At 39.1% G+C, this 24,548-nt stretch overlaps 1 protein-coding gene across 1 annotated transcript in view; it reads left to right on the forward strand.

Moving 5' to 3' along the window:
* Positions 1 to 12,625: 12,625 nt before the first annotated feature.
* CAND1 (cullin associated and neddylation dissociated 1) overlaps positions 12,626 to 24,548 on the forward strand; it is a 28,178-nt gene continuing 16,255 nt past the window's right edge. Inside the window, exons 1-2 of the mRNA XM_027884694.1 lie at positions 12,626 to 12,791; positions 17,256 to 17,399. Coding sequence (XP_027740495.1) covers positions 12,724 to 12,791; positions 17,256 to 17,399 — 212 coding nt within the window. The 5' untranslated portion in view covers positions 12,626 to 12,723. The remainder of the gene's footprint in view (positions 12,792 to 17,255; positions 17,400 to 24,548) is intronic.

Here is a 24,548-nt window from a genome sequence, read left to right on the forward strand (position 1 = left end):
GTGAAAGGTCCTGTCTGGACCTAACACCAGGGAATCTTTTGCGGCCGGGAACAGGGAACAAATAATAAATAAAAATACATTTCTCTGTGCCATGTGGATACAGAGAAAGGCCCTCAGCGTGAGGATGATGCAAGACCCCCCCTGTACAAGCCCAGGGGAGATAACATCCACCCAACCAGGGGGTAACATCCACCTCCAAAGCAGGGGAATTACCTTTTAAGGCAACAAACGGACAATGAATGAATATTCAACAACTGATATCGAGAGAGTACAAAGGCCCAGTTTTCAAGCAGGGTTTGTGTGTCTCTGGCGGGGCGCTGGCCCCCCAGGCCACCCAGCGCTGTTTGCTTTATTATCGCTTGCTTAATAAATTTATCAATTTTTAATTGGAACTAAGTCGTCTAAATTCTTAAACTAACTTATAACATGATGAAGTTTCATTTGATGCAGTTGCCATCACTTTCAGTCTTCTCTGAATGGTAAACAGTTCAAATTATAAATTCTTTGCCACTAAATTGTCTGCTGCTAATTGCTCTTTTGCATGTAATTATCAGTGAGGATTTAATAAGTATGGAAATACTACTACATGCCAAAAAGTAAAAATAAAATGAGAAATAGCAGACTTAAAGAATGTCTGGCAGACAAACTCTTTAATTAATCCTGGAACACCATATTGGCTGGTGTCTTTCTGAGTGAACATCTCTGGCAGAGGGATGGATTTTATAATCCTTCAAGCAAAACAAGTAATACATTTGCTTCTAAAGTTAGAAAGGTTTTGGCCTTCATCTCCAGGTTATGATTTGAAAAGAACATTTGAGAGAATATGGGTGAGAACAAGACTGAACACATCAAAGGAAACATAGGAAATCTAAACATTCATAACTTTAGAATAGTTTCTAATGAAGCACCAATTCAAATGAGAGAGGTGAAACCCAGGCGGGTCTTAAAGGGTCACTAGGCTTTCAGGAGTAGCTCTAACTTTTGCTTTTTTAACTTAATTTGTGTCTTAAAAAGCCATATGATTTACGGCGCAGGTAAAATATGGGAGACGTGGATGAAAAATGTAAATTATATTCTCAACAATTTTCCTCTTGTTTCTGATTAGGAGAAAAAGATCAAGTTGACCAAATAACTTTTCAGTGATACTTTCTGCCTACTGTCAAACAGCAGTGGAAGTTGAAATATCCTTGAAGCATTCTACCTGTGGTCACAGTCATTAGATAATATTGATCTGAGTATAATCAGACTCAGCACATAATAAGACAGAGGGTACACAGACAGAGGGTTCCCAGTTTAGGTTCCATGCAGTTAATAGCTAAACTACTGTGAAAGAAAAATCCCAGTTCTTGCATTCATGTACACTATCAAAGAAAATAAAGTGGAAGAAAGATTTGGTATTTTCTCTACGTTTTTCTAAAGGGAAAACATCCAGATTTAGGGTTGTTAAGCAGGTTAATGACCTGTTGCACAAGACTAAGGAATAAACTATTACTGAGAGAGAATGAGTAGAATGCAAATCTGAAATGTATTTTCTTCAATGGAAAAAAAAACGATTTCTTGTTTTAATTTCCTTACTCGCTGTTGGTTGTTTTTTTACACGTCACTTAGTGGTTCTATGTAGACCTGAAAATGCCTTTCATGAAGAATTTTTAAACAAAATTGACCAAGTTTGGCTAAGCATAAGGCTGGTACTAAAAGCTGCAGGTGGGAAATGTTACAAGCTTTCATTTGTTATTCCTGGCTCAATTCCTCAATGTAAATCTGTTGCCCAAAGGGGAACAACCTACAGAACTAATGAGAATTTTGTTCTTCCTGCCTTTTCCATTCTATATTATTTCCTTGAGGATTAAGACAATTATGGTGAGACATTTTGTATGTTTACCAGGAACTCTACGATCAATTCACTGAGATCAGATGTGGCAACAGAATTTATCACTTTGTCTCCACTTATTTTGGATTTCAGTTGCCACCCTAGATACAAAAGAGGACGGCTGTGAGTACATGGAGCCTTCTAGATCTTCATACTTGGTTGTATTATTAGTCACAGAAAGAGACATCACACTTCAGTACCTTTGCATTTGGCCAAATGAATTCTGAAGACATTCTGGTACATTCTATTTATTTTAGCAAAATTTTTTGGACAGTTCTTTAGGCGTAGGTTTGCTTATTATTATTAGAGAGGATGATCTCAGTCTGGAAGCTGTTGTTATAACTCAAGTATGAAATACAAGTGAATTTTCCAGACTTCTTTTTGCAGGTTCATTATGAATTTCTCTGAATATCATTACTGAAGGTCTAAAATGAAGATAACACCAGCAGGTTGGATTTGATGCCTATTCTCCCTGAAAGATTTTTGCATTCCATGTATGATTGATTTTGTGATAAGGTAGCTCCCTGGAGGGCATAGCTTCAGTTTTCAGATTATTTTTTTGCTTTCTAAACTAGAACAGGAAAAGAAGAAACCCTGCCTGATTGGATCGCCTTAGCCGCATATTTCTTCAGGACTTTTGCATCAGAGCAAATTAGATCATTCTGCACTGATGTGATATATAATTCTCATATCTTCTGTGCCATCAGCTCCTTGGGTTTGGTTTGAAGGGATAAGAACTAAGCTTCAGCATTTGAGGGAATTGTTTTTATTATTGGAATCACAAGATTTTTTTATGGCCAAGAGAAAATCTACCACAACAGCCACACAATGTGACTCATTCTTAAATATCAGGAACCTTAATTCTGTCAGCATCAATTGGACATGAAGCACGTCCATTGCTTTGAGGCTTTATCTTTATGTAGCCCTACTAGCAAAAAGAAACTATTTCCTATTTGCAATTCAGTGCATGCTGGGTTTATTATCTCCTTTAATTCTTCCTCATGTTTAAATCACTGCTTATTAAATAATTTCCCAGCATTTCCTTTTTAAGTGTGTTTTGGTGCATCAGTTGAGCACAGCCACATTAAAGACTGAATCTGCTGCTTGAAAATATTCATTGATGGCAAGTAATGAAAAGCTGATTACTTGCCATCATTGATGGCAAGTAATGAAAAGCTGAAACAGATAAAAATCTGACTTCAGCTATTGTTGAACTTGTTGATCTTTAGTAAAAAATGAAATATTAACTTTAATGGAACATCACTCTCACTGCATCTGCCATCATCACATTACAGGTTGTGATTGCTACATTTTTTTGTCCTTCTACTGTAAAATGAGTCTTTGGAACAAAAAGGGCTGATTGCTTCATTAGTTCTTGATATCATTCAGCATTTAAGACAACATTCATTTCTTTTGCATTCCTTTTGCATTCCCTAATCACTGGAAATACCCTGGAAAACCTTATACCATCTGATAACCCAGCCAGAGAATATTTTTTCACTGAAGCCCCTGTTTTGTTCCAATTCCTGGAAGTGCAGTCTTGTTCTTTAGTCACTTACATTGAGCATATATTATGATGGTTCTTAAGATGAGTCATATGAATTATGGTAAATACATTTTAAGCCTTTTGTATTAAATTTTTCATGAGAACTGTTGGTAAGCAAAATAAACATGCATGAGATAGATAGCAAGTTTGGTGAATTTCTGTTGCAAGTAACTATGAATGTATACCAAGATTACTGGTCTAACAACATATAAAACTGAATTACTAGCTTCCACTTTGGATTATCATCTGATTCTGTTTACATAGAAGTTTTAATCCCTGATGGGAAAAAGGATGAAAAGCTGGTGTTTACTTGACAGTATATGCCACCAACCGTACAGGCTAAAAGAGAGACAGCTTGAGTAAATCTTGTCAAAAGAGAAAGTAGCACTAAGGAGGCAACACAGAGGGACTGAGCAATCCATATCAGTTTTTTAAAAGCAGTGGTGTATTTTCAGCCATTACTCCTTTGCCTCTTTTGTCAAGGACTCTGATTAGTCAGCTTTTTCATACTAAAAAATGGTGAATGTAGATAACTAGTTCACTAATGTTGATTGTTACTGAGCTTGTGTCCAGAAAGAAATTACTCTAGAATAAGACCAGTACAAAGCTAAAGAACTATGTTCTCATCAAATAACTCCTTTAGAAGAATATTATTTTACATTAAGAGTATCCACATTATAAGCTTTCCACAAATATTCTGAAAGACACATGTTTGGAACACCTCGTGTATAAAGCTTATTTTTCAGAAGTAGACACTGTTTTTACTTTCTTATCGCTCTTATACCATATTCTGCACACATCAAGAAGGGTGGGAGTTGGTGCTTGACACAAAGATTACTTCAACAACAAAGGTGTGAGGATGGTAGGGAGTAAAGTACCTACCAGAGATGACAGTGAAAGAGTAAAGTATTTAACAATGAAAATCTGTAACTTTCTGGGGTACCTAAATGGTAATAGGTGAATATAGAATTATTTATGCTACTGAAGTATTAATAATGCAGATATATTATCACTGAGAAATTTGGGAAAACATTATGCCCTCTTCTTCCTTTTTTTCCTGCTATAAAACTTCAAACCTCAGTGTTTTCACTGTCTCAAAAAAATACTTTATAATGAAGATCTGCAGCAAAGCCCAAAATGAAGAGAAAGAATTCCTAATTCAGTAGCTCTAGCTGCCCAAATAATAATAAAAAAAAAAAAGTAATTTGATAACATATGTGACCCAAATGGCCATTTCTTTTCAACAGATGCAATTTAATCTTTGAGCAGCAGGTGCAAAAGTTACTTCAAGGCAGAAGCTTCAAACAGGGCAATTTTACAGATGTTTTACTTGGTGGGAAATGAAGGAATGATTGTGATGTGGAGCTCTTTTTCCTTCTGCCATCCAACAGTGGATCATACATGACTCAGTGCTTTATCTTGAAATATGTGTATAGATAGATATTTCTACTCCTTGCCTCAGATTAAAACATAGTTTAGCATAATATTTGCTCCTTTGGTCAGTGTTTAGCAATTGATGTGAGAATGGATATTTGTTCCCGTTGTTTCTAATCACTGAAAGGGACACATTTGTTCTGAATTATCTATCTGGACACTCAGGTGGTTTCTAAGAGAATCAAATAGATTTAATACTGCCTTCAATTAGTTCCCACAGTTCTGGAAATGTATTCACCATCTCTGACTTTGCTTGGTTTTGCAAATGTGTCAGGGGTTTGTCGTGCCTAATGCTGAAAATGGCATTCCTGTTGTAAAATGCTAATTTGAGCTAAGAACTTTGAGAAACTGGGCACTCATTAAGGAAAACGAAGAACGAATTTTTTTTCCTGACTTCTAAAGCATGTGAATTAAATACAGTAATTAAAGAAAGACTGAACATCAGACCTCATATACCAAACAGTGATACAGATTTTCTTCCTGCTTGATACACCTGCAATACACAAAAATGTTTTTTTTTCCCAGCAAAGTATGTCAGCATGCATGAAGACATATGAAACCACTCTGGTTTAAAATAAAGCAATGTGGTTTTTTTTTAAAGCAATGTTGTATTTAAGACAGCCTTCAATCAACCAAGATGGCTCACACAACCCAACCACATTCCACAATTCACTGAAGTCTGAAATACTATGGACCGCTGCCAACCTCCTCTGACTGCCCTGCAGGGGCACTGTTGCACCACCAGATGAGTCACCTATTGTATGAATTAACTTCAAGGACATTCTTACAAATCGTTGAGAGACAAAATCATCTTTATCTTGCAATATGTGAGCCGACAATTGTCTCTCTGTATCTCATACTTCCAAATGACATTGCTTCTACAATATATTTGTTCCAGTCTCTCTGAAGCACTGGCTAGTAATACAAAAATCTTAGAAAAATTACTAATTTTGGCCTCTACAAGATGATAACAGAACAAAGCCCAGATCTATTACCATTATAGCTGAACACAGAGATAAAATTACATCCTTAGACTGGCAGTACCACAAAAGGGGTAAAAAAATTAAAAATCATATAGGTCCCCTTGACTGTGACAGACAGGAGATATTTCTAACGTAAGTAATATGTCTCAATTTCCAATAAATGAAAAGACTAAGAAATTTTGGAGAACTATTTTTGTCTTGGAAATGACATTCCTCTGCATCAGACTGTGGTACGTGGGTGACTTTTTGTGATGGAACTTATTAAAAAATACCAGATCTCTCAGTGAGAGCTACTGGCATCATTAACTCACTGAGAGATAACAGAACAACAGGAGGCATTTCTTAAGATTATTTTGAAATTTAAACATATTGGTTTTGATATATGCTTTTCTTCCTGGCATGTGGCAATTTCAAAAGTATTATAACTAATTGCAGATGATTTCTTTCAAGAGCCTCCTCCTGCTTGAATAATGCACATGAGATGCGTGAGATTCTTGGCTGGTACTCTTGCTTCTTTTGACACTTCATTTTGTATTTGCCACTCAGATAGAAACATTCACAAATAAGACACCAATACTTGGCAGTCCTACTCAAATTAATACATACTCATTATGAAGAGAAGAGAAATTTTACAAACCTAGATGGTTTAAAAATTCTAATGGTGGCTCTGACATGGTCAAACATATGTTGTCATGTATATCATCTAAACTTAGATTACACCTTGATATTATAATACAGGGCTACTAATCCTAGAATGATATGAGTAGCCTAATAATATATGTATTGAAATAACTTTTACACTTATGACACTGTGTTAACTAATGTTAGCACATAAACATGTGGTTAACAATTTATATGAAACAACAGAATCCTGTTGAAAGACTCTATGCCCCATGATTCAATTGGTTATGGTGGGAATTTTTGCAATATAAATTAATTGTTGTTTCTGTTCAAACGGCTGTTGACATCCATGAAGATGTTCAGTGCTGAGCTGGAGACTGGTTGTTGGCCATCCCTTCTTTGGGATGGGCACCACCTGGTAACCCAGAGACTGCAGCCCCTTCAGCAGCCTTGACTCCAGAGAAGAGTGGAAATGGTCATGGCACAAACGAGCCGTGAGTTAACTAAGTTTGGGAAAAACTCCAGTGCGGACAAGGAGGTATGGAGCTTTCTCATGTATTAGCAGATTCATAAGTTCTGGGGGTTGGATCTTTACTTCTGACCTTTTAAAGGCTTCGATTCAAAGCACTCAAAAATTTTGAAGGGAGAAGTGGCAGTTCTGTCAGTGCAAACAGTGAAAGCAATTTTACCACAATTTTCTAGTCTTTTCCCATGCCTGCTACTGTTACTCTCGTTCCCTTTGCAGAAACAAGTAACGAGGCCAAACTACATAGACAGGCTCTAATCAGTACTTGAATTTAGTACTCCTCTAGCAAGATTTTGTGCATAACACTATGTGTTAAACATACTTCAGTTCATTAAAAAAAAAATAAAAATCAAAGAACTTTTGAGCTGATCAAACGCAGATCTTCTTAGTCCTAGAACAGTCTCTAATAAAAGACCAGCCAGTGTGTGTTCCTGCTCAGGAGAACCTGAACACTACAGGTATTACATGTCAGGTCTAAAAACTGCAGTGAACTATGTAGGGACACCTGGAGAAGTCTCTCATGCAGAGCATATGGAAGTCAGGATATTTTTAGGTTCTGCTGTGAGAATGTATATGACAGTCTATGTTGAGTAACACTATTAATTTATTTCTCAAATAGCAAATTTAAAAGAAAAGAATACATTGTATATTAAGAATAATTCAGCTCCAATATGTGAGTTAAAGACTAATAAAGCCCTTTGGTAGAACATTCTGAGAGTATGGAAAAGATCAAAACATGAGTCAGTTTGTGGCAGCCAGTAGAGACACATCTTGACAGGCAGTGGACTATGTTCGTTGTTCAAGTGATGGCAACAGGCTGGCAACAGGCGTCATCTGCTCCAAGAGGAGAATCACTGAGTCACTTTACCTTGGACGATCCTGTGGATGATTCAGTTTTGCTCCAAGAAATCAGACTCTGCAAGGTTACACTCAATTCAATCAATTCATTCATTGCATTTTAGTTTTAGCCCTCTCTGCTCACCTTGATTCATGGCACAATAATTGTAGTTGTATTTTTTCAACGTTGCTGTTACTGAGAGTCTGATAAATGTGGGAGATAGCACATTCTGTTGGCCTGAAGTGAAGCACTCTTGAGCAAGAACAGAGAACAACAGCAGTGTTGTTATGTCAGGAAATGAAACAGATTAGCTCTTATGTCCACTTTAACCAACATTGACTTGTAATTAGCCAACATACTAATGTTTAAATTTCTAAATTATCAGTGTGGTCAAGGATTTTCTGAAATGCAGGATCCAGAATAAACAAAATCCATAATACAGCCACCTCTTGTTCTAATAAGCCTCAATAGGACAAACACTTAATTTGTATTTTTACAACTTCTGAGATACAAAGAATATTGTTCAGTAACATAAGTTACTGAATTAAACAAGTGCTTTTAAGTTTATTGAAGAGAGGCGTCTTGAGTACAAGCATTGCTGAGATCATTGTATGAAGAAAGTTGGGTGTGCTGACATAAAGGGAAACATAAAGGGCTCTGAAGGAATTACAAATCTAGAGTTGTGATAAGGAATGAAAATGGAAATGGTCAAGCAAAAACAACTTGGACTGATTTTCAGGAGAGATATTAAAGAAGAAAAAAATCTTTTGTTCTGTAAACTGAGTTCATTTGGCATGAAAATAATACAATGATAAAAATCTTTCAGTCTAAATTTCTGGCTCATATTTCAAATCAGATTTAATTTGAAAGGTTAATTTTCTTTTTTACTTTTGTGTGGTTGTGGTATGCATTTGAAATTGACCAGAGATCTGCAAAAATCTGTGCAGTGTTTAGCAATCAGAAGGGGAAATTTCTTTTAGCGTTATTGTGGGGGAGGTTTTTTGATTTTTTTTAACCTTTTAATTAAAAGCCTGTTGTATTTTTTCCTTTAAGATATTATGTTTCCTGAAACTTAATCTTATGATGAGGGTGCTATTGGAGCTCTGTTCTTTTAGAGAGACAATCTGAGCTCATGTGACAGTCGCTTCAGTCCATTACTTAACCAGATGAATATATTCTTTTCAGCACTGTTTTCCTATCTGTCTCTTTGAAGTTGAGGAATCAGATACTCAAATACTTTGTTTTGCTTTGCTTTGCTTTACAGAAATGGACTATCTGGGTTAGGAAGGCAGTTCACAGCTGTAGCTATTATTTATTCTCTTTGTAAGTCTGTAGAAATATCTCCTAAACGAGAACAACAGTATCTTCTATTGTCCAGAAATGGAATGATCTTCAGTGAGAATCAGCATAGTAGCACCAACTGCTTTTGGAAAGATGCTTTGAGATTCTTACTTAACTTGGATATGAGCAAGTTTTCAGCTTTAGGAAGAGAGAAAAAACTTTACTAAAACTTTGGTTTATGAGGTTGAAAGGCAGCTGATGATTTATTTAGTTCTAAATGTGCCCTTTGAAATTGCTGTCATTTGCTATGGAATGCCATCTAACTTGAAAAATAAGGGAAATAAAAAACAAGGGGGGGAAAAAAAGACCCACCCTTAGCAGAGTGTTGCTGTGATTAAGATTCCAAAACCAAGTTTTAAATTCCACAGTTAACTCATCTTCATGTCTTGGAACATAACAGTTTATAACAATGCAATACAATAATAACCTTAATACCTTGAAACACACATTTACCCACGTGACTGTGGCAGTGTAGGTTATGCTGCTTTTTCAATTTATTTGCTTTAAGTTAAAGATTGCCATACCCCTCCTTTTTGTTCCTTTCATATTTCAGTCTAGATTAATTCTTTGAAACCATCTGTGGTTTGTTAATATGATCAGTCAACAAATTTGTAAAGGCTTTCTTTACAGACATCTTTGTGAAAAGTCAGAGTTTAGATGTTCAAAGTCAGTCACATATCTAAGTGATAAACCACAACTGTAAGGTTCTCTGGCTCAAATATCTGCTTGCAGCAGTGAGCAGCTTTTGACTTAGAGCAGAAATTTTCCTTTTAATTCCCCAAAACCAGCTGTAAAAAATGATAACCAGCTTTTAACTTGTCATCTAAAAGGATTACCTTTAAGCTGAGTAAAGCTGTGTGGTATAGCTCTTTCCACGCTGACAGATGAAGATGCAGCACATTCCCAATATCCTCTGTCCATCAGTGGGATCACAGCTCCTTTGTGAACTGAAACTGCAAAATGAGGAGGGTTCAAATTCTGGAGCTGTGAATGCATCTCTAAACTAACTCTGCTCTTCTCTCTTCTTCAGGATTTGGGGAATATATTTGCAAGTGTAAAGCAAGATAAATCCTTTCAGGTTCCAGCATTTAATTAAGCTTTCAGATATCTTTGTGAGTGAATGAAGAGCATCTAATATGCATGTCTACAGGGAACAGATCAGGAGTACCACTCCATCTGTGAAGTTGTTTGCTATCAGCTGGAAAAAATCTCAACTCAATTAGTCTCTCTCTGTGTTTAACTTCCTCTGGAACATTGCATCTACTATAGCTGAATCCCAATTGAACTAAATGTACTTGAACAAAAAAATACTTTGACTTCCTTCATACCGGCTAGTGTTTCCGGCAGTAATGGGAAATCGGACTTAAGCAGTGGCAGGTAAGCTGCAGGTACAGAAACTAGCATGGGAAGGATGATGTTAAATGATTTTAAAAAAATTTTAGAAGTGTTCAAGGTTGTCTAGCAGATCAGAGCAGAATTGTTCTTTTTTCCTCTCATACACTCTCTTCTTAAGAGTAGATTTATGTAGGATTCCCAAAGTAGGATATAGTTTGGTTTAGTGTCTAACTGAAAACTGTTAAGAATTTGAAAAGGCAAATCCCAACAGCAGTTCACAGGTACCACTGGCAATGCTTTACTCCACAACAGGAGTCAACTTTACCTAGCATAGAGGATTTTCTTTTGTCTAATTGCAGCATGGTAACCATGTGGGAAGAATTCTTTTGGAACAGATGATGTTTCACCACCCCATCCCCATTTAGTACCAAAGTCATGAATGTAAATAAAGACCGGGTTAGAACAGTCTTTTCCCACAGTATGTGGGAAACTGTCCCACAGAACTGTGGGACACTGACATTCCAGAAACTAATTGTCCTGAGAACTGTAAGATGCTGAAAAGTCACAGTCACTAAAATGATATAGAATAGTGCTAACCTTCCCAAGGCAAAATATGAATCAATGTGCCAAATGTCAAACACTTGTACTTCAATTTTTTTATGCCTCAGTACTTCAAAGAGGAGCTATGCAGTTTTCCTGTGTGTGTAAAATATCACCGCAATTCCAACATCATAAACCATTTTCAGCCGTCATAACCAAGTCAAGATTGAGTCTATCTTCATCTGTATTGTTCCAGTTGGCTTCCTTAAATATCCAACACAAGCATTCAAGCAAAATGAAGTAAAGGATTTCCCTCTCTAAAGGTAATCTCTAAATTCAGTATTCCCAAATCAAAGGAATGAATGGCCTACTTGAAAATCAGTCAGCACTGGGCCAACTCTCCTTTTGAGTGCTTCCCCCCACTACAGTTCCTCCACCCACACTGATGTTTTCCTCCTTCTCCTCCGGACACCCATCCCGCTCCCGACTACTCCCATCTGCCTTGCTCCATCCCTTGCAAACTGCATGTAATAAACTCCTGAAGGTATTTTCTTTGTAGTTCAAGTCTTTATTTTTAATCACGAGATCAAAAGGTGTTTCAGTAGGTTTGCTATACACAAATGTTAACTGAGAAGGATTAAGGATAATAAAGTTCTTGGAAATTAACATGAACGTCAAGGAAGATGTAACGTAAGGAAATATTTCCTCAGTTATACTACTGCTCCATATCATCTACCCATGCATACAGACCATGGGCCGTGCCCAGAAGAGTAATGAGACTGCCATGAACAGTAACGGGGTATGCAAAAAAAGCCCCTCTCTCCAAAGTGTCCTTTGGCTTCCGAGGCCTCTAAAAGCACTCACATCGCATTTCCAAGCTGCCTCCCGCAAGCCACGGCTGATTTTTCCCATCAATTTTGGGTTCCATCTGACATTTTTGAGAGCGTGCTCAGCTACGATGGGATACATCGCACACCTGAGAAAGGGTCTGGAAAAGAAGCTGCCGGCTCTGTAACACCAGGAAAATCTGCGGGCTTGTGATGGTCACAGTACAAGTAGCAGCGCTGGCGGTGCCCCACGGGGGGCACTGACAGGAAGCCACCGCACTGCTGACCCCTTTGGACGCGGACAGCATCCAAGTTGGAGCAGTACGCTTCCGACCGCGCCTCGGCCGGCTCCCCCTCAGGGAAACCGCCCCCACCCAGCCCCACCCCACAACGAGGCTCCGCATCCCGGCGTGCCCCGCGCGGTGGGTATCCTGCCGCGCTGCAAACTACATGTCCCGGCGTGCCCTGCGCCAGCGCCGCGGCCGGAGCCGTGGGCGGTGCACGCCGGGACGCGCAGTCCCCGCCACCCTCCCGCGGCCTCCCGAGCTTCCCGCGCATGCTCTGCGCTACGTACGATCTGACGCCACGAGGTGCCACGGGGCCGCGCGCGCCTCCCGCCCGCCCGCGCAGCCAATCAGCGGCGCCGCCCTTCGACCCCGGCGCCGAACGCGAGCTGCCGCGCGCGCCTGCCCGCCCCTCCCGCCGCGCCCGCCGCAGCCGCCCCCCTCCCCGGCCCGGCCCGGCCCGGCCCGGCCCCTGCACCGCGGGCGCTGCGGAGCCGGCCAGCCCGGGGAGACGCCGCCGCCGCCGCCTCCTCTCCTCCTCCCCTCCTCCCCTTCCCGCCCCGGCCGCGTCCGTCAACATGGCGAGCGCCTCGTACCACATCTCCAACCTGCTGGAGAAAATGACATCCAGCGACAAGGACTTCAGGTGGGAACCACCCACCGCCCTCACCCCGCGCCCTCCGCCGGCCCCGCGCCCTCCGCCGCCCCCGCGTCCGCCCCCGCGCCCGCCGTGGGCCCGGCGGGGGTTGCGGCGGCCCGGGCAGTGCCCGACGGGGCCGGCCCGCGGGCCCGCGCTGTGCCCCCCGCGCCGCCACTGCGGGACCGGGCGCGAATGCTCCGCGGCTGCTGCCCCGGGGAGGGAGCTCCCGGGAGCGGAGCGCCCCTCCTCGCTGCCCGGGAAGGACGGGGCGCGGCGGTGCCCGCACGGCCGCGGCCTCCACGCGTCTGGGCAGGGATCGCCGGCAGCCGGGAAAGCCGAGCGGCCCGTCAGGTTTGCTGAGCTGGCGGGGACAGGCGGGGATAAGGTTTGAGTTTCTGGCCTCGCAGATGCTCAGAGGCCGAACGAACGAAGCCCTGAGCAACCGACTGTCACTGACCCTGCGTGGAGCAGCGGAGTCCGGGTGAGGTGACCTCCCAGGTCCCTTCCCAAGTTCAAAAAAATATGAATTCCTACGAATAGGAGCAGGGAGGGCCAGCCAGCACGGCAGGCTTGAGAGGGTCCGGTGGAGGGCCACAAAGAAGATTAAGGGACTGGAGCATTTCTCATTATAAGGAGAGAATGAAGGAGCTAGGCCTGTTTGTTCTAGAGGAGAGAAGACTGAGTGGGGGTCTCATTAAGGCATATAAATACCTCAAAGACAGGTGCCAAGAGAATAGTGCCAGGCTCTTCAGTGATGTCTAGTGACAGGACAAGGAACAATGGCCGTAAACTAAAGCATAAGAAGTTTCACTTCAACATGAGGAAGAACTTCTTTGTGTTGCTCAGTGGGTTAGAGTATGGTGCTGAAAAACCCAAGGTTGTGGGTTCGATTCCCATATGGGCCATTCACTTAGGAGTTGGACTTGATTATCCTTGGGGATCCCTTCCAACTCAGAATATTCTGTGAAATCTGTTGATGGTGGCACTAGAACAGACTGTCCAGGGAGGTCGTGGAGACTCCCTCTGTGGAGACATTCAAACCCCACCTGGATGTGTTCCTGTGTAACCTGCTCTAGGTGACCCTGCCTTGGCAAGGGGATTGGACTAGGTGATTTCCAGAGGTGCCTTCCAGTCCTAAAAATTCTGTGATTCTAAGCAGCTTATATCTTTCCTGGATGCTGCATCTTGTAGACAGAGGGTTCTTATAGTCCTCGCATAGTTTGGTACTGCTTTTGTGCATCCGAAGAGGGAATTCGAGTTAAGTGTTATGGGGACAGGACTGGCATTTAATTTTGAGCTTAGTAGCTGTCACAAGAACACTACTTTTTATTGGATCATTTGTTTGCTTTGTAATAAATTAATAGTAGGTAATATGTAAAGTATCAAAGTGAGATAATACAAGTAAACTGTTAAAGAACAGCACAGAAAATACATTTGCGCAGTAGCTCTAGCAAAGCATTAGGTTAAAAATAATTACATTTTTTTTGTATTGTGTGCAGCCAGAAATTCATATTTGAAGCCTTTATTTGTCAAAGAGGGTACATGAATACAGACAAGGAAAAGACATAAAATTTACTTGTGTTTTGTTGTTTTGCTGCAGCATTACAGTACTTAGTTTATGGTTAAAGTACATGTTGACATCCAAACAACTCCTTGTTAATATATTAAAAACTAAAGGAAACAGAGGTGGTGATCAAATTAACATAGAGTTGGGTTTTGAATAATCCTGTTAGGTTTTGACAAACTGGACACAAATGTGATATATTTATGTGTTTTTTTCATGTCAGTTTCTTTCAGATTGGAATTACCTGGATGATTCAGATTAGAAATTTTGGAAGTACAAAAAATTAGTGTTTAGTCTGAAACAAGACAATCAAGAATTGCCTGATTTTTAAAAAATTATTTCTTTAAATTATTCTGGAACTAAATTCAAACATTTTTTTCTCCGAGTGTTACAGAAGATTTTTTGCTTTTATCATCCTAGTTTGTTTCTGTGATTAAGTCATTTTATTCTTATGGGGAGAATGACTTAGAAAAAGTTATACTGATTTTTATGAGTTAAAAACTTTCTGCATATAAGGGTTAGACCTCTGTCAAGGGTCAGGCCACCTGTCAAATGCAATTGTAGAAAGCACATTTTTCGCCCCAGCTACATGGAATTAAAACTTCTTTTGTAGTTCCTTTAGTAGAGCACACTTAGAAATTATCTGTTCTAGGAGCTTTGAACAACTTTGGAATTCTCAAATATTAAAAAAAAACCCCAGACTAAAATCTAACTTTACAAACCATAAAGAATGCATGATGATAGACCTTTACAAACGGACTGCTATGCAATAACATGTTATATGAAACTTTATCCATTATGCCAATACATGATACATATAAAATAGCATTTACTTTTAGTAATTTTATGTTCATTTACAATAGGATTATGTTTATTTGAAGAGGGATAGAGCAGTTATCTTGTTGATACCAGGGAGCTGAGTATAAACCACTGTTCAAGTAACTTTACTGTAAAATTTTATCCTCCTTTTTTTTGGATAAGCTGACTTGTCCAATGCAAACTTGGAAGATGTACTTCTTTGGAAGTACTTCTTGGAAGAGAAACATACTTGCAGGTGTATTGTCTGCTTGGAAATTCAGGCTTAAATTTTAAACAGGGCAGTATTGTAAGGTGGCAGTTTACATCTGGCTGCGGGAGGAGGAGAATGACTTCTCTGAATACTGGGTGTGAGGAACTGCTGCTGCTCTGCCTGCTTTGCTCCAGGGAAAGTTTGATGTGCCTGCAGAAGCAGCAATTGTGACTAAAAGTCACATTGAAACTACTCAAAACTATGTTTCTAATACCACCTACTTGGAACTAAAGTTGTTTGACCTCCGCATCGCATTGAAGTTGAGTGCAGCAGCTGTTGAAGCACTGAGGATGCACAAACTCTGCCTAGTTTAGGAACTGACAAGTAGATGATTAGTGCATGTGCACTCCTAAAGCTGGGAAATAGGATCTACCGACCAAGGAAGTGAGAGGAGCTAGTTTTGAAGAAAAGGAGATAAATACTGGCAGTAACTTGAAGACAATTTTTGAGTGTTCTAGTACTCTGTAATTTCATATCTATCCTTAAATTCCATCCTACCTGTCCACTACCTTTACTTATGTAGTATTTTTTTCTTGACTGTGCTTAAAATTAATGCTGTTTGCATTCACGGCCTGTTTATGTGCACATCTGTTTCCTGTCAGATTGCAAACTTGCTTCAGTGGGACTGTTGGAGTGAGTGAAAAACGAATGGGGTCTTATTTTAGAAACACCTTGAGACTGTTAGGCTGGAATTACTGTATTAAAAGACAGGACAAACTGAGGTCCATTATATGAAGGCAAGCATCTGGCATTTGTGATGCATATTAAGATTGTGTAGACTCTTGGCTTTAATTTTCAATGAAAAAGCAATATCTGGCATGTCAGGCTGCAGAGATAACCTTCCAAGTAAAACCTGAGCTCAAGTGATTTCTGATTAAGGCCCTGAAGTCCAAATGTCACTCTCAACTGTTTAAATACGAACCCCTGTTATCAGGGGCTTGGAATGGGGTCAGTATTGGTACCAAAGCCCACGGGATTTGTACGTGAGTAATATATCTGTATTGCTGCTGCTGAGAAGAGAGGGCACTTACAAAAGAAGAACAGATTTGGAAGCAGTCATTAGAAGGAAAAGAAACAAAGGGCATAAAACCAATATTTTTGGAAAGTCATTTGTCAGTATATTCTTCTATTAGTGGATATAACTGTTATTAAATAGTAAATTCATTGCCATGGAAGATGATTTTATTTGCTTGATTTCTCGAGAATTAATTTTGTTCTTTACTGTGACACACTGGATTGTGGGATGGGTAAACGTGATCAGCTGGTTTCTGGACTGTAAACAAGCTAGTCTGTACAGGGCAAGAAAATTAAAAACAAATGAAACATAAGCTTAAATATTATTTCTTCATTAATGAATGTTTGGCTTTTGTGAACTTGTGGGAGAATGTTTGAGAAACTATATTTTTCTTCTTGGTTAAAATTTGTTTTAAAAAAAACTCAGAGCAGAGAATAATTCTTTTTAAAAAGTTTTTTAAAAAAGCTTGTTTTTTACAACATCAGCATAGCCAATGAAAGGACTATTTAAAATCTGTGGAAGTGTCAGTTTTTCTTTGTGGACATCATACGGAATATGATATAAATAAACTGGAAGTAAAATACATAGCTGTTCTCATTAGACAAAGATGATGACCTAACTCAAAGTTATTGTCCTTTCCAAATACAATTTTTCAGCTTTCTATTCTGTAAATGCTACTTGCATCACAAAACAGACAACAGTAATCCAATGTTAAAAGTGATTTGTTTGATAATGAATGGTAGAAACAGAGAATCTTGAATCCTGAGCACTGTGTATAACCTGTCTCCTTTTAGCAATAATTATCTGACCATCTTTTGTCAGGTTTATGGCTACTAATGACTTGATGACAGAACTACAGAAAGATTCTATCAAGCTGGATGATGACAGTGAAAGAAAGGTGGTGAAGATGATTTTGAAATTACTGGAAGATAAGAATGGTGAGGTGCAAAACTTGGCTGTCAAATGGTAGGTATTTTTTTTTCTGTGATGTAAAGAATTGTATGATGACTAAACAACATAAAGTACTTTCGAAAAACTCAAAACTACCTCTGCTACACAAAACAATTGTGAAACTGATGTCCACAAAGGAACCCTTGTTCTTAGAGGTTACTTGCCTTAATTGTAGTTTCTTACAGAACTATCTTCTGTTGACATTGGGGATTAACATTTGAGATTTCAGACAGCAAATAGCGTATGCAACCCTTGCTGAAAGTATTTGAGTGACACACTTGTTCTTTGGTGATAATTCTTGAATGCTAAATAGATACAAAAATCTTATAATTCAGTGGTAGTTGCCACACTGGTATTTTTCTGTGAGAAGTTAGATGATGTGTAGGGGAAGAATTGTAGTATTGGAGTAGTTTTCAAGCAGAGATGAAAACACAAAAATGTAAATATGTGGTCTTGGTTATCAAATAAGGAACTTCCCTCTTCATTTACATTCAGAATACTATGTTAATAGTTTTACAAGCTTTACACGAACTGTAAATGTTTTATGGGGTCAGGGTGCAGTTACTTTCAGTTCAGAGATTTCTGTTGCTTCACTACTCTCTCGTTCTCACTTTGTTTCATTTTACATGTGGTGTTACTTTTCCAGAGCACCCTTTGAAGAGGTGCCACGTTTATTATGACTTTCTGTTCTTGGCCATTCTTACTTTTTGTGCCCTTGAAAGAGGTCCTCTCTTATGAAGTTCTAGTGTTTCTGAGAATGTTTCTTGTTTGTGAGCTCAGGTTTTTTTATATTCCATTTACACTACCTGTATTCCATGAGGCCTGGATTGAAGTAAGTTTGCTACATAAGAGCTTGAGAAGCTTCACATTGTGACTAGCTGAGTTTGTTTCAGATTGTTATTCTTTACAGTTTGCCTTGTCAGACTACCAAAGCAGAAAAGGCCTCTGTGTACTTCTGTTTAGGTACTTAGAAACAGTGCTTGCTTCAGCTTCTGAAATATTTTAAGTGATGGTAACCAAAACTTTGCACAGAGAAATTAGTGTAGGAAGGTCAAGTTTCAAGCCAAAGTTTGATATTAGCAGTATTTAGCAATATAATTGTCACTACTTTTTTACTACTCTCACCAGGGGTGCAGTGTTGTTAAAATGTGTCTTCTGCCCCGCCTTTTTTTAACAAACAAGACAAAATGCCATTTTTCTTTTTAATTCAGACTTTTCAAAAGTCTTGAATTCCCCGTGGTACAACTTAAGTTCCATGACTTTGAAACAGATTGCTTGTACTCAATTAGAAGAGTATATTATATGAAACTTGGCTCAGGCTTAGAATTGTCTTTGTGTGAAATCGCATTTTGTGGAAAAGTTTTGTTAGGGCACACGTGCAGTAGTCCTTTTCAATGTACATCCTATAGTTATCAGGAAGTTTAGATTAATGCACATAGACACAGTTTATATATCACAATCTTTAATGGTAGTGTTAGAATTTAGGATCTAAATTGAAACATTAAAGAAAGATTACAAACAGAAGAGGATGAGAAAAAAGAGACCTGCGTGTGTGAACATGTCCAATTTTATTAACAATTCTTCAATTTTTAAAGTTTACTTTGACATACTGATAAAATTTTTTGATTTAATTAATGTGGCAGAATCTCTTTCAAGTTTGGAGTGTTTTCAAGGAATCCAAATAATGTTGAGGAAGGTATACATTGTGGAACTTACCAAGTTTTTTTTGTTTTTGCATCCCAATCACTTGCAGATGTGCTTTAGATAAAAAAAAAACAAACCCGCAACTGTCTTAAGGCGGCTTATACTCACAGTATTGTTCATGACAGTTGTAAGCCAGTCTGAGCTAATGCTGCTCTGCTGTTCTTGTCCTCCTTGTCCTTTTTCTTGCACTGCTTCTCATCTAGTTTTGTTATAGGTTGGTTTGGGGAATTAGTTTTGTTCTGGCTTAGTGCTCTGCTACAATCAGATGAGCTTTGGTAGAAACATTAGTGAGGGTGAAGGATCGGAGGGGCTGAACACTATTAAGCTGTAGTTATTTTGAGACAGTTCAAGCTAATCGAAAGTCTTCCATCTACTACAGCACTGGGTGTAAGCCTGATTCATTGGGAAGTTATGTTCAGCCAGCTATTTTTCTTGACTTTTTTTGATTTTAAATATTTTGTATTCTTCTGTATTTCTGTTACTGATTTTCTGGCACTTTCAACTGAGGAAACTAAGAGATTTAAACACAGTTTAAATTCTATGGCAAACTCTAGAGACTTATCAGCAGTAACTTTCATCAGGCTGGTACTTGATGACCCATTAAGGATTAGATTCCCTCTCTTATAGAAAAAGGATTTACGACAACTCTATGTGCCTTTGAATCTGTATTCAAGATAGATTTTTCTTGAGGAAGGGAGAAAAGTTTTGCAGCTTGTTAGGGGAGCTTCCTTTACAGGTAGATGAATGTAAATGCTCTGAATGGCAGAGGTAAGGATCACTCTTCCAGGGTTTGATTCTTGAGGTCACTGAACACAGCAGATTTAAAACAACTCAGAGCAGCCATAAAACTCTTTATTTTTAGGCAAGTGTAGCAACAAGTAAGCAGTGTTCCTGGTTTTACCTTTTCCCCTGCTTGACTAGGAAGGGCTCTATTGGTTAGAATGCTGATTAACTTGTTTTTTCTTACCTATACAAAGCACACTAGTGATTTTGTTCCTGATCTTTTCAGTTATATTAAACTGATTTTGGGCAGGATAAAACATGTTGTTCTTTAGCAGAAGTGAGTTTTTGAGTTTGTGGATATTTGGGTAGCTATCTTGCAAGATGATTGTCCAGTTCGTTTCTGAATAAAAATGAAAAGTAATGCCTTAGTACTCTTGAAGTAAAAGTCAGTCTGCTCTAATCTTTGTCCTTACAAAAGAGAAAGGGATTTTATTTGTCAAGCTTCTCTTGCAGGCCGTAGATGCAACCTATGTCAGTAACCGCAGGTTGTTTACGTTGTTTTTGGGAATTATATGTAAAATTTTAAATCTGTTCATGTTGTCTACATTTTTTGTGCAGGAATGGTTTTTGCTTCATCTGGTAGTCATAGGCTGTTTTACAGTTAGCTACTGTAGAAAATGCTATTGCATGTTCTTACAGCATGGTATTGTATACACCTTACAGCAGTAGTCATTACACTGCCAGTAGCTTTTTTTTTAAGATTATGTGCATCTGGATTAGTCAAGCAGTGTAGTTTGTCTGAACATAGGTATTGTGTTGAGTGGACTTGTTCTTCCTTGATGATAATGCTGGTAATGTTCTGTTGACCAGAATTTCACATTGATTGTTTCATATGTTCGGAATTGCAGTTTAAAGATGAACTGCTTCTCTTTTTGAGCAGTTTTCTGTGATTTGCTGTCCTGCCACTTAAACCTACACATAGAAATCATTATTGATTCACACAGTGAAACATTTCCTGAAACCTGTAAGAACCCAGGTGCACTCATATATCTATCCGTGGGGGAATTAAAGTACTTTCAGTGATTCCTCCCTTGTGATACTGTAATTTCTCTGCATTTACCAGTGTGACTTCTCTGGGCAGTGATGTATATAAGTAACTCTGCCTGACGCTGTGAGTCTTGAGTCATTGGTGTGAACAGGATGATGCATGTATTGACTGTTGTGTGGCTCATCCAGTTCAGCAGCTTCAAAGCATTTTGAATGCTGGGTTAATACACCACTGCACATCATGCTATACTGCTGATTTGAATAATGTTTTGATTTTCTTTTTTTTTTTTGTGAATTTTAACTCTTCCCTGTAAATAAGTGGGCTTATTTGATAGCTATTAAAATATGCCAGCTTGAGTCTATAATTGATTGAGTTGGTGTCCGTCTTCCTGATAAGGAGCTACACTATCAACACCTTTATTTTCAAATACATGCAACTTAAAGGAGATAGTGTGTTATTGTTTATTTCCATAGGCAGCTGAATGAGCTTTTGACTGAGAGAAACTGGACACAAATTATTGTATGTGAATTATTAGTGAAAAGGAAAAGATCAAAGAGCACTTAAAACAATATCCAAAACAGCCTTCAAGTGTGAAAAATACTTACTTAAGTGCAAAAACTTTGTAGTCAGGATTGATTTTATAAAAGAAGGTTATAGTTTATTTTCAACTTCTGATAAGCTTAGTTTGTAATCTAGGACTAATAATAAAGTCTGTAAGTGATATCTACTGACTTTAAAGGCCAGAAAAGCTTGAGGCGATCAGTTTTTAAAATTTACTTCACAATTGGCATGTCTGCTTGATTGAACTAACAGGTTAAGTAAATAGGACTGAAGGTGCTGACTCGGGAAAAATACAGTTTAACACTTTCTAGAAACTGTAATTTATAGTGTTTGTCTGGATGTCATTTAAGTGGTTTGGTCATCTTTAAAACATTAGCAAAAAATGTTTTCTGTACTTAACTGAGATGAATCTAATTGACTGGTCTTGTCTGTCATTATTTTAGTTACTCATAGGTTACATTTGAAGAATAAACTTCTTTAAATCTGAAGTATTTAGTAGTTGTTCAGCAGTTCAGGTTTAAAATAAGTTCTTGCTATAACTTGAGATGCTTTCACTTAGGAACCAAGAGTTTTTTGGTAGTGACCTGCTTCTGGTGTATCAGAGTCAATGTATAAAAAGATGGTGTCAACTGCAAGTCGCTAGGATGTGGAAGTTGCATTTTTGTAGAGTTGCACAAGCAATTGTAAACTGCAAAAACAGAAGACGTGACCTTTCCGGCCATGGGAGGAGGGATGACATTGCCACCTGGAATTTCACCAACCAGATAGCAAACTCCATCCATACTGATCAAAAGCAAACCTTTAGTATTGCTACTCTGCAGGTTTTGAATATTTTTGAAAGGCTATTGTTACTCAGATTTATTTGAATTTGCTCCCATAATTGTACATGTGCTTGTTCATCTTTCCTAGTGCTTCTATTTACAGTACTTCTGTTGGAGCAGGCAATGTTATGGATGAGAAATGGTTTCTACAGATTCTAACCTTGTATACTGTAGTCTGTTGACTGAAATGCCCAGGGAATTTCTCTGGTTGTGGACAGTCATTGTAACTTGGAATTGTTTTGTTTTCTATTCTAGTTGATTTATGCTTGCGCTGCTTGCAAAACAATTTACTATGCTCCAAGGGTAGACGAGTGCAACAGCACTGTGAGTAGCCACTGGCTGACAGTGGTGTGTATTTGAAGAGAAGCTGTAAATATAGATGTGTCAATGAATCACTGAAATGGGAAAGCTTGGCTGAAGAGTGAAATCAAGTTGTGGAGAAAGCTGTGAGCTTTTTGAGCAAGTGAAAAAAAACGTTTCAACTGCAGTCAGGGATGGCTTGATGTGTTTGTGTCTCAGAGGTAGTTCCTGGTAATAATCTGTGTGTTCGCAAATGCTTTATGTACAGGTTTATCGGGAGTTTATCTGTTAGAGGGAAAAGGCCTTTATCAGTATCAGTGGTAAAACATATTTTAATAACATTGCATTATTAATTTAACATTATCAAAGCAGTAAAATGACCAGATTGGATTCTGGATATGGTTCTCTGAACCCCTACTCTCAGGGGTTTAGTAGCAGTGGAGATGGTTTAATGGAATCTGAAGAATCCAGTACAGTGCCCTTTTCCTAAATTAAAGGGCAGTGTCTGGTTAGGGCCTGAGGTTTGACTGCTTTTAATGAAGGGTGCTCTGTCAGAGCTGTTCATTTCTGTAGGTTCTGCGGAAGCAAGTGAGAAAACATTCCATTACATCTTCATCTCTGTGCACTTAAAGGGCTTCTTTTTATGCCTTTGATCGGATACCAGTCAGTATCTCAGTTAACAGTCCTCTTGAGATTACCCGTATGCTCTATCTTCTAGAAGTGTTGACCCAAAGTTGTTCTTGTGTTTTTATATTAAAGTTATCCCTACATCTCCATAAAATACTCTGCAAAATTACTAAATTGCAGACTTCCTTAATTTATGGCATTGGTGTGATCATAATGTGTCAATTACATATGTCTGTGGCCTAGTTTGACTAATGTCAAATTAGTTCGAAGTTTTGTGCATTAACAGAACTGAGTTAGTTGTAAGTGATATTTCAGAGCATGGTTTTGGTCAATGTGTTTTGCCTTTGCAGCTTTCTTCCCCTCTCCCTGGCCCCACACACGCATTGCCAGTATTTCCTGCAGGTGTTGCCACACAGATAGGGTGGGCGAGGAAAGAAAGAAACCAAGCAGGTTACAGTTTGTGAAGGAAGGCGTGAAGAGTGCTAGGTGTGGTTGCTTTGGGGATTGCATATTCCTGGGTGTTAATCTACGTGCTGTGTCTCAAGTGCAAACAGTGTTCTGAGTTCATGGGTGTAAGGCATTATGAGCATGGCCGTTGGAAGAGAAGTTCCTTAAGTTTGCCTGACGTGATGACAGACCATGCCAAAACTTTGAACCTTACTCTGGTTACTATCATACTATAAGTCATGCGTAGTGCTTGAATACAGAGGCTTGCTTGTCCATATCCTCCTCTGTCTGCATGTTTTGCTTGTTGCCTTTTGCTTCTGCTGGGCATTTTTTAGTAAAAATTAGCTCTTGCCATTGCTAATTCTTGGACTTGGGAAAGAAGGGTAGCAGCAGTGAAGTACATACAACAGGTTTTGGAATGGAAGATGAGTTTTGGATTTGTCCTACTGCACAGAGCCATGACTGCTAGCTATCCAAGAGTGAAGATCATAGATCTTGACCCTTTTGAGTCCATCTGGAATTACTGATTTGAAGTCTTCTGAATCTGAGCCTAGTCCTCCAGTCCTACTCCCTGCAATAGCTCTAACAGTTTAGTCTGAGCTGTCAGAACACTCTTCTTTTTTTTTTTCAGGAGTGGAGAATACGGGTAATCAGATTGGGTGCAGCAGTGTTTTTTGAGGGCCTACAGTTTTCCTGTGGTGTGAGCTGTATGGTGGTGAGGGATGGCTTTGGAATGACTGAGAGGACTTGTGAAGCAAGAAGTGTGGAAGGTTTGGAGAGCTCAGAGTGCATTTGGGAGCCTTTGTAGCAGGATGAATGGAAAGTTTGATGCTCTGAGACTGACGAGAAAACTGAGTTTCAGAGGAACTTGGGTCATGGGGTCTTGGATTTACCCTGTAGGTGCTCCTAAGTTATGTTTGACCAAACCATTCC

This window comes from Empidonax traillii, unplaced genomic scaffold, assembly GCF_003031625.1.
Source record: "Empidonax traillii isolate 1590-97213 ecotype Southwest subspecies unplaced genomic scaffold, ASM303162v1 scaffold153:size895095, whole genome shotgun sequence".
Lineage (NCBI taxonomy): Eukaryota > Metazoa > Chordata > Aves > Passeriformes > Tyrannidae > Empidonax > Empidonax traillii.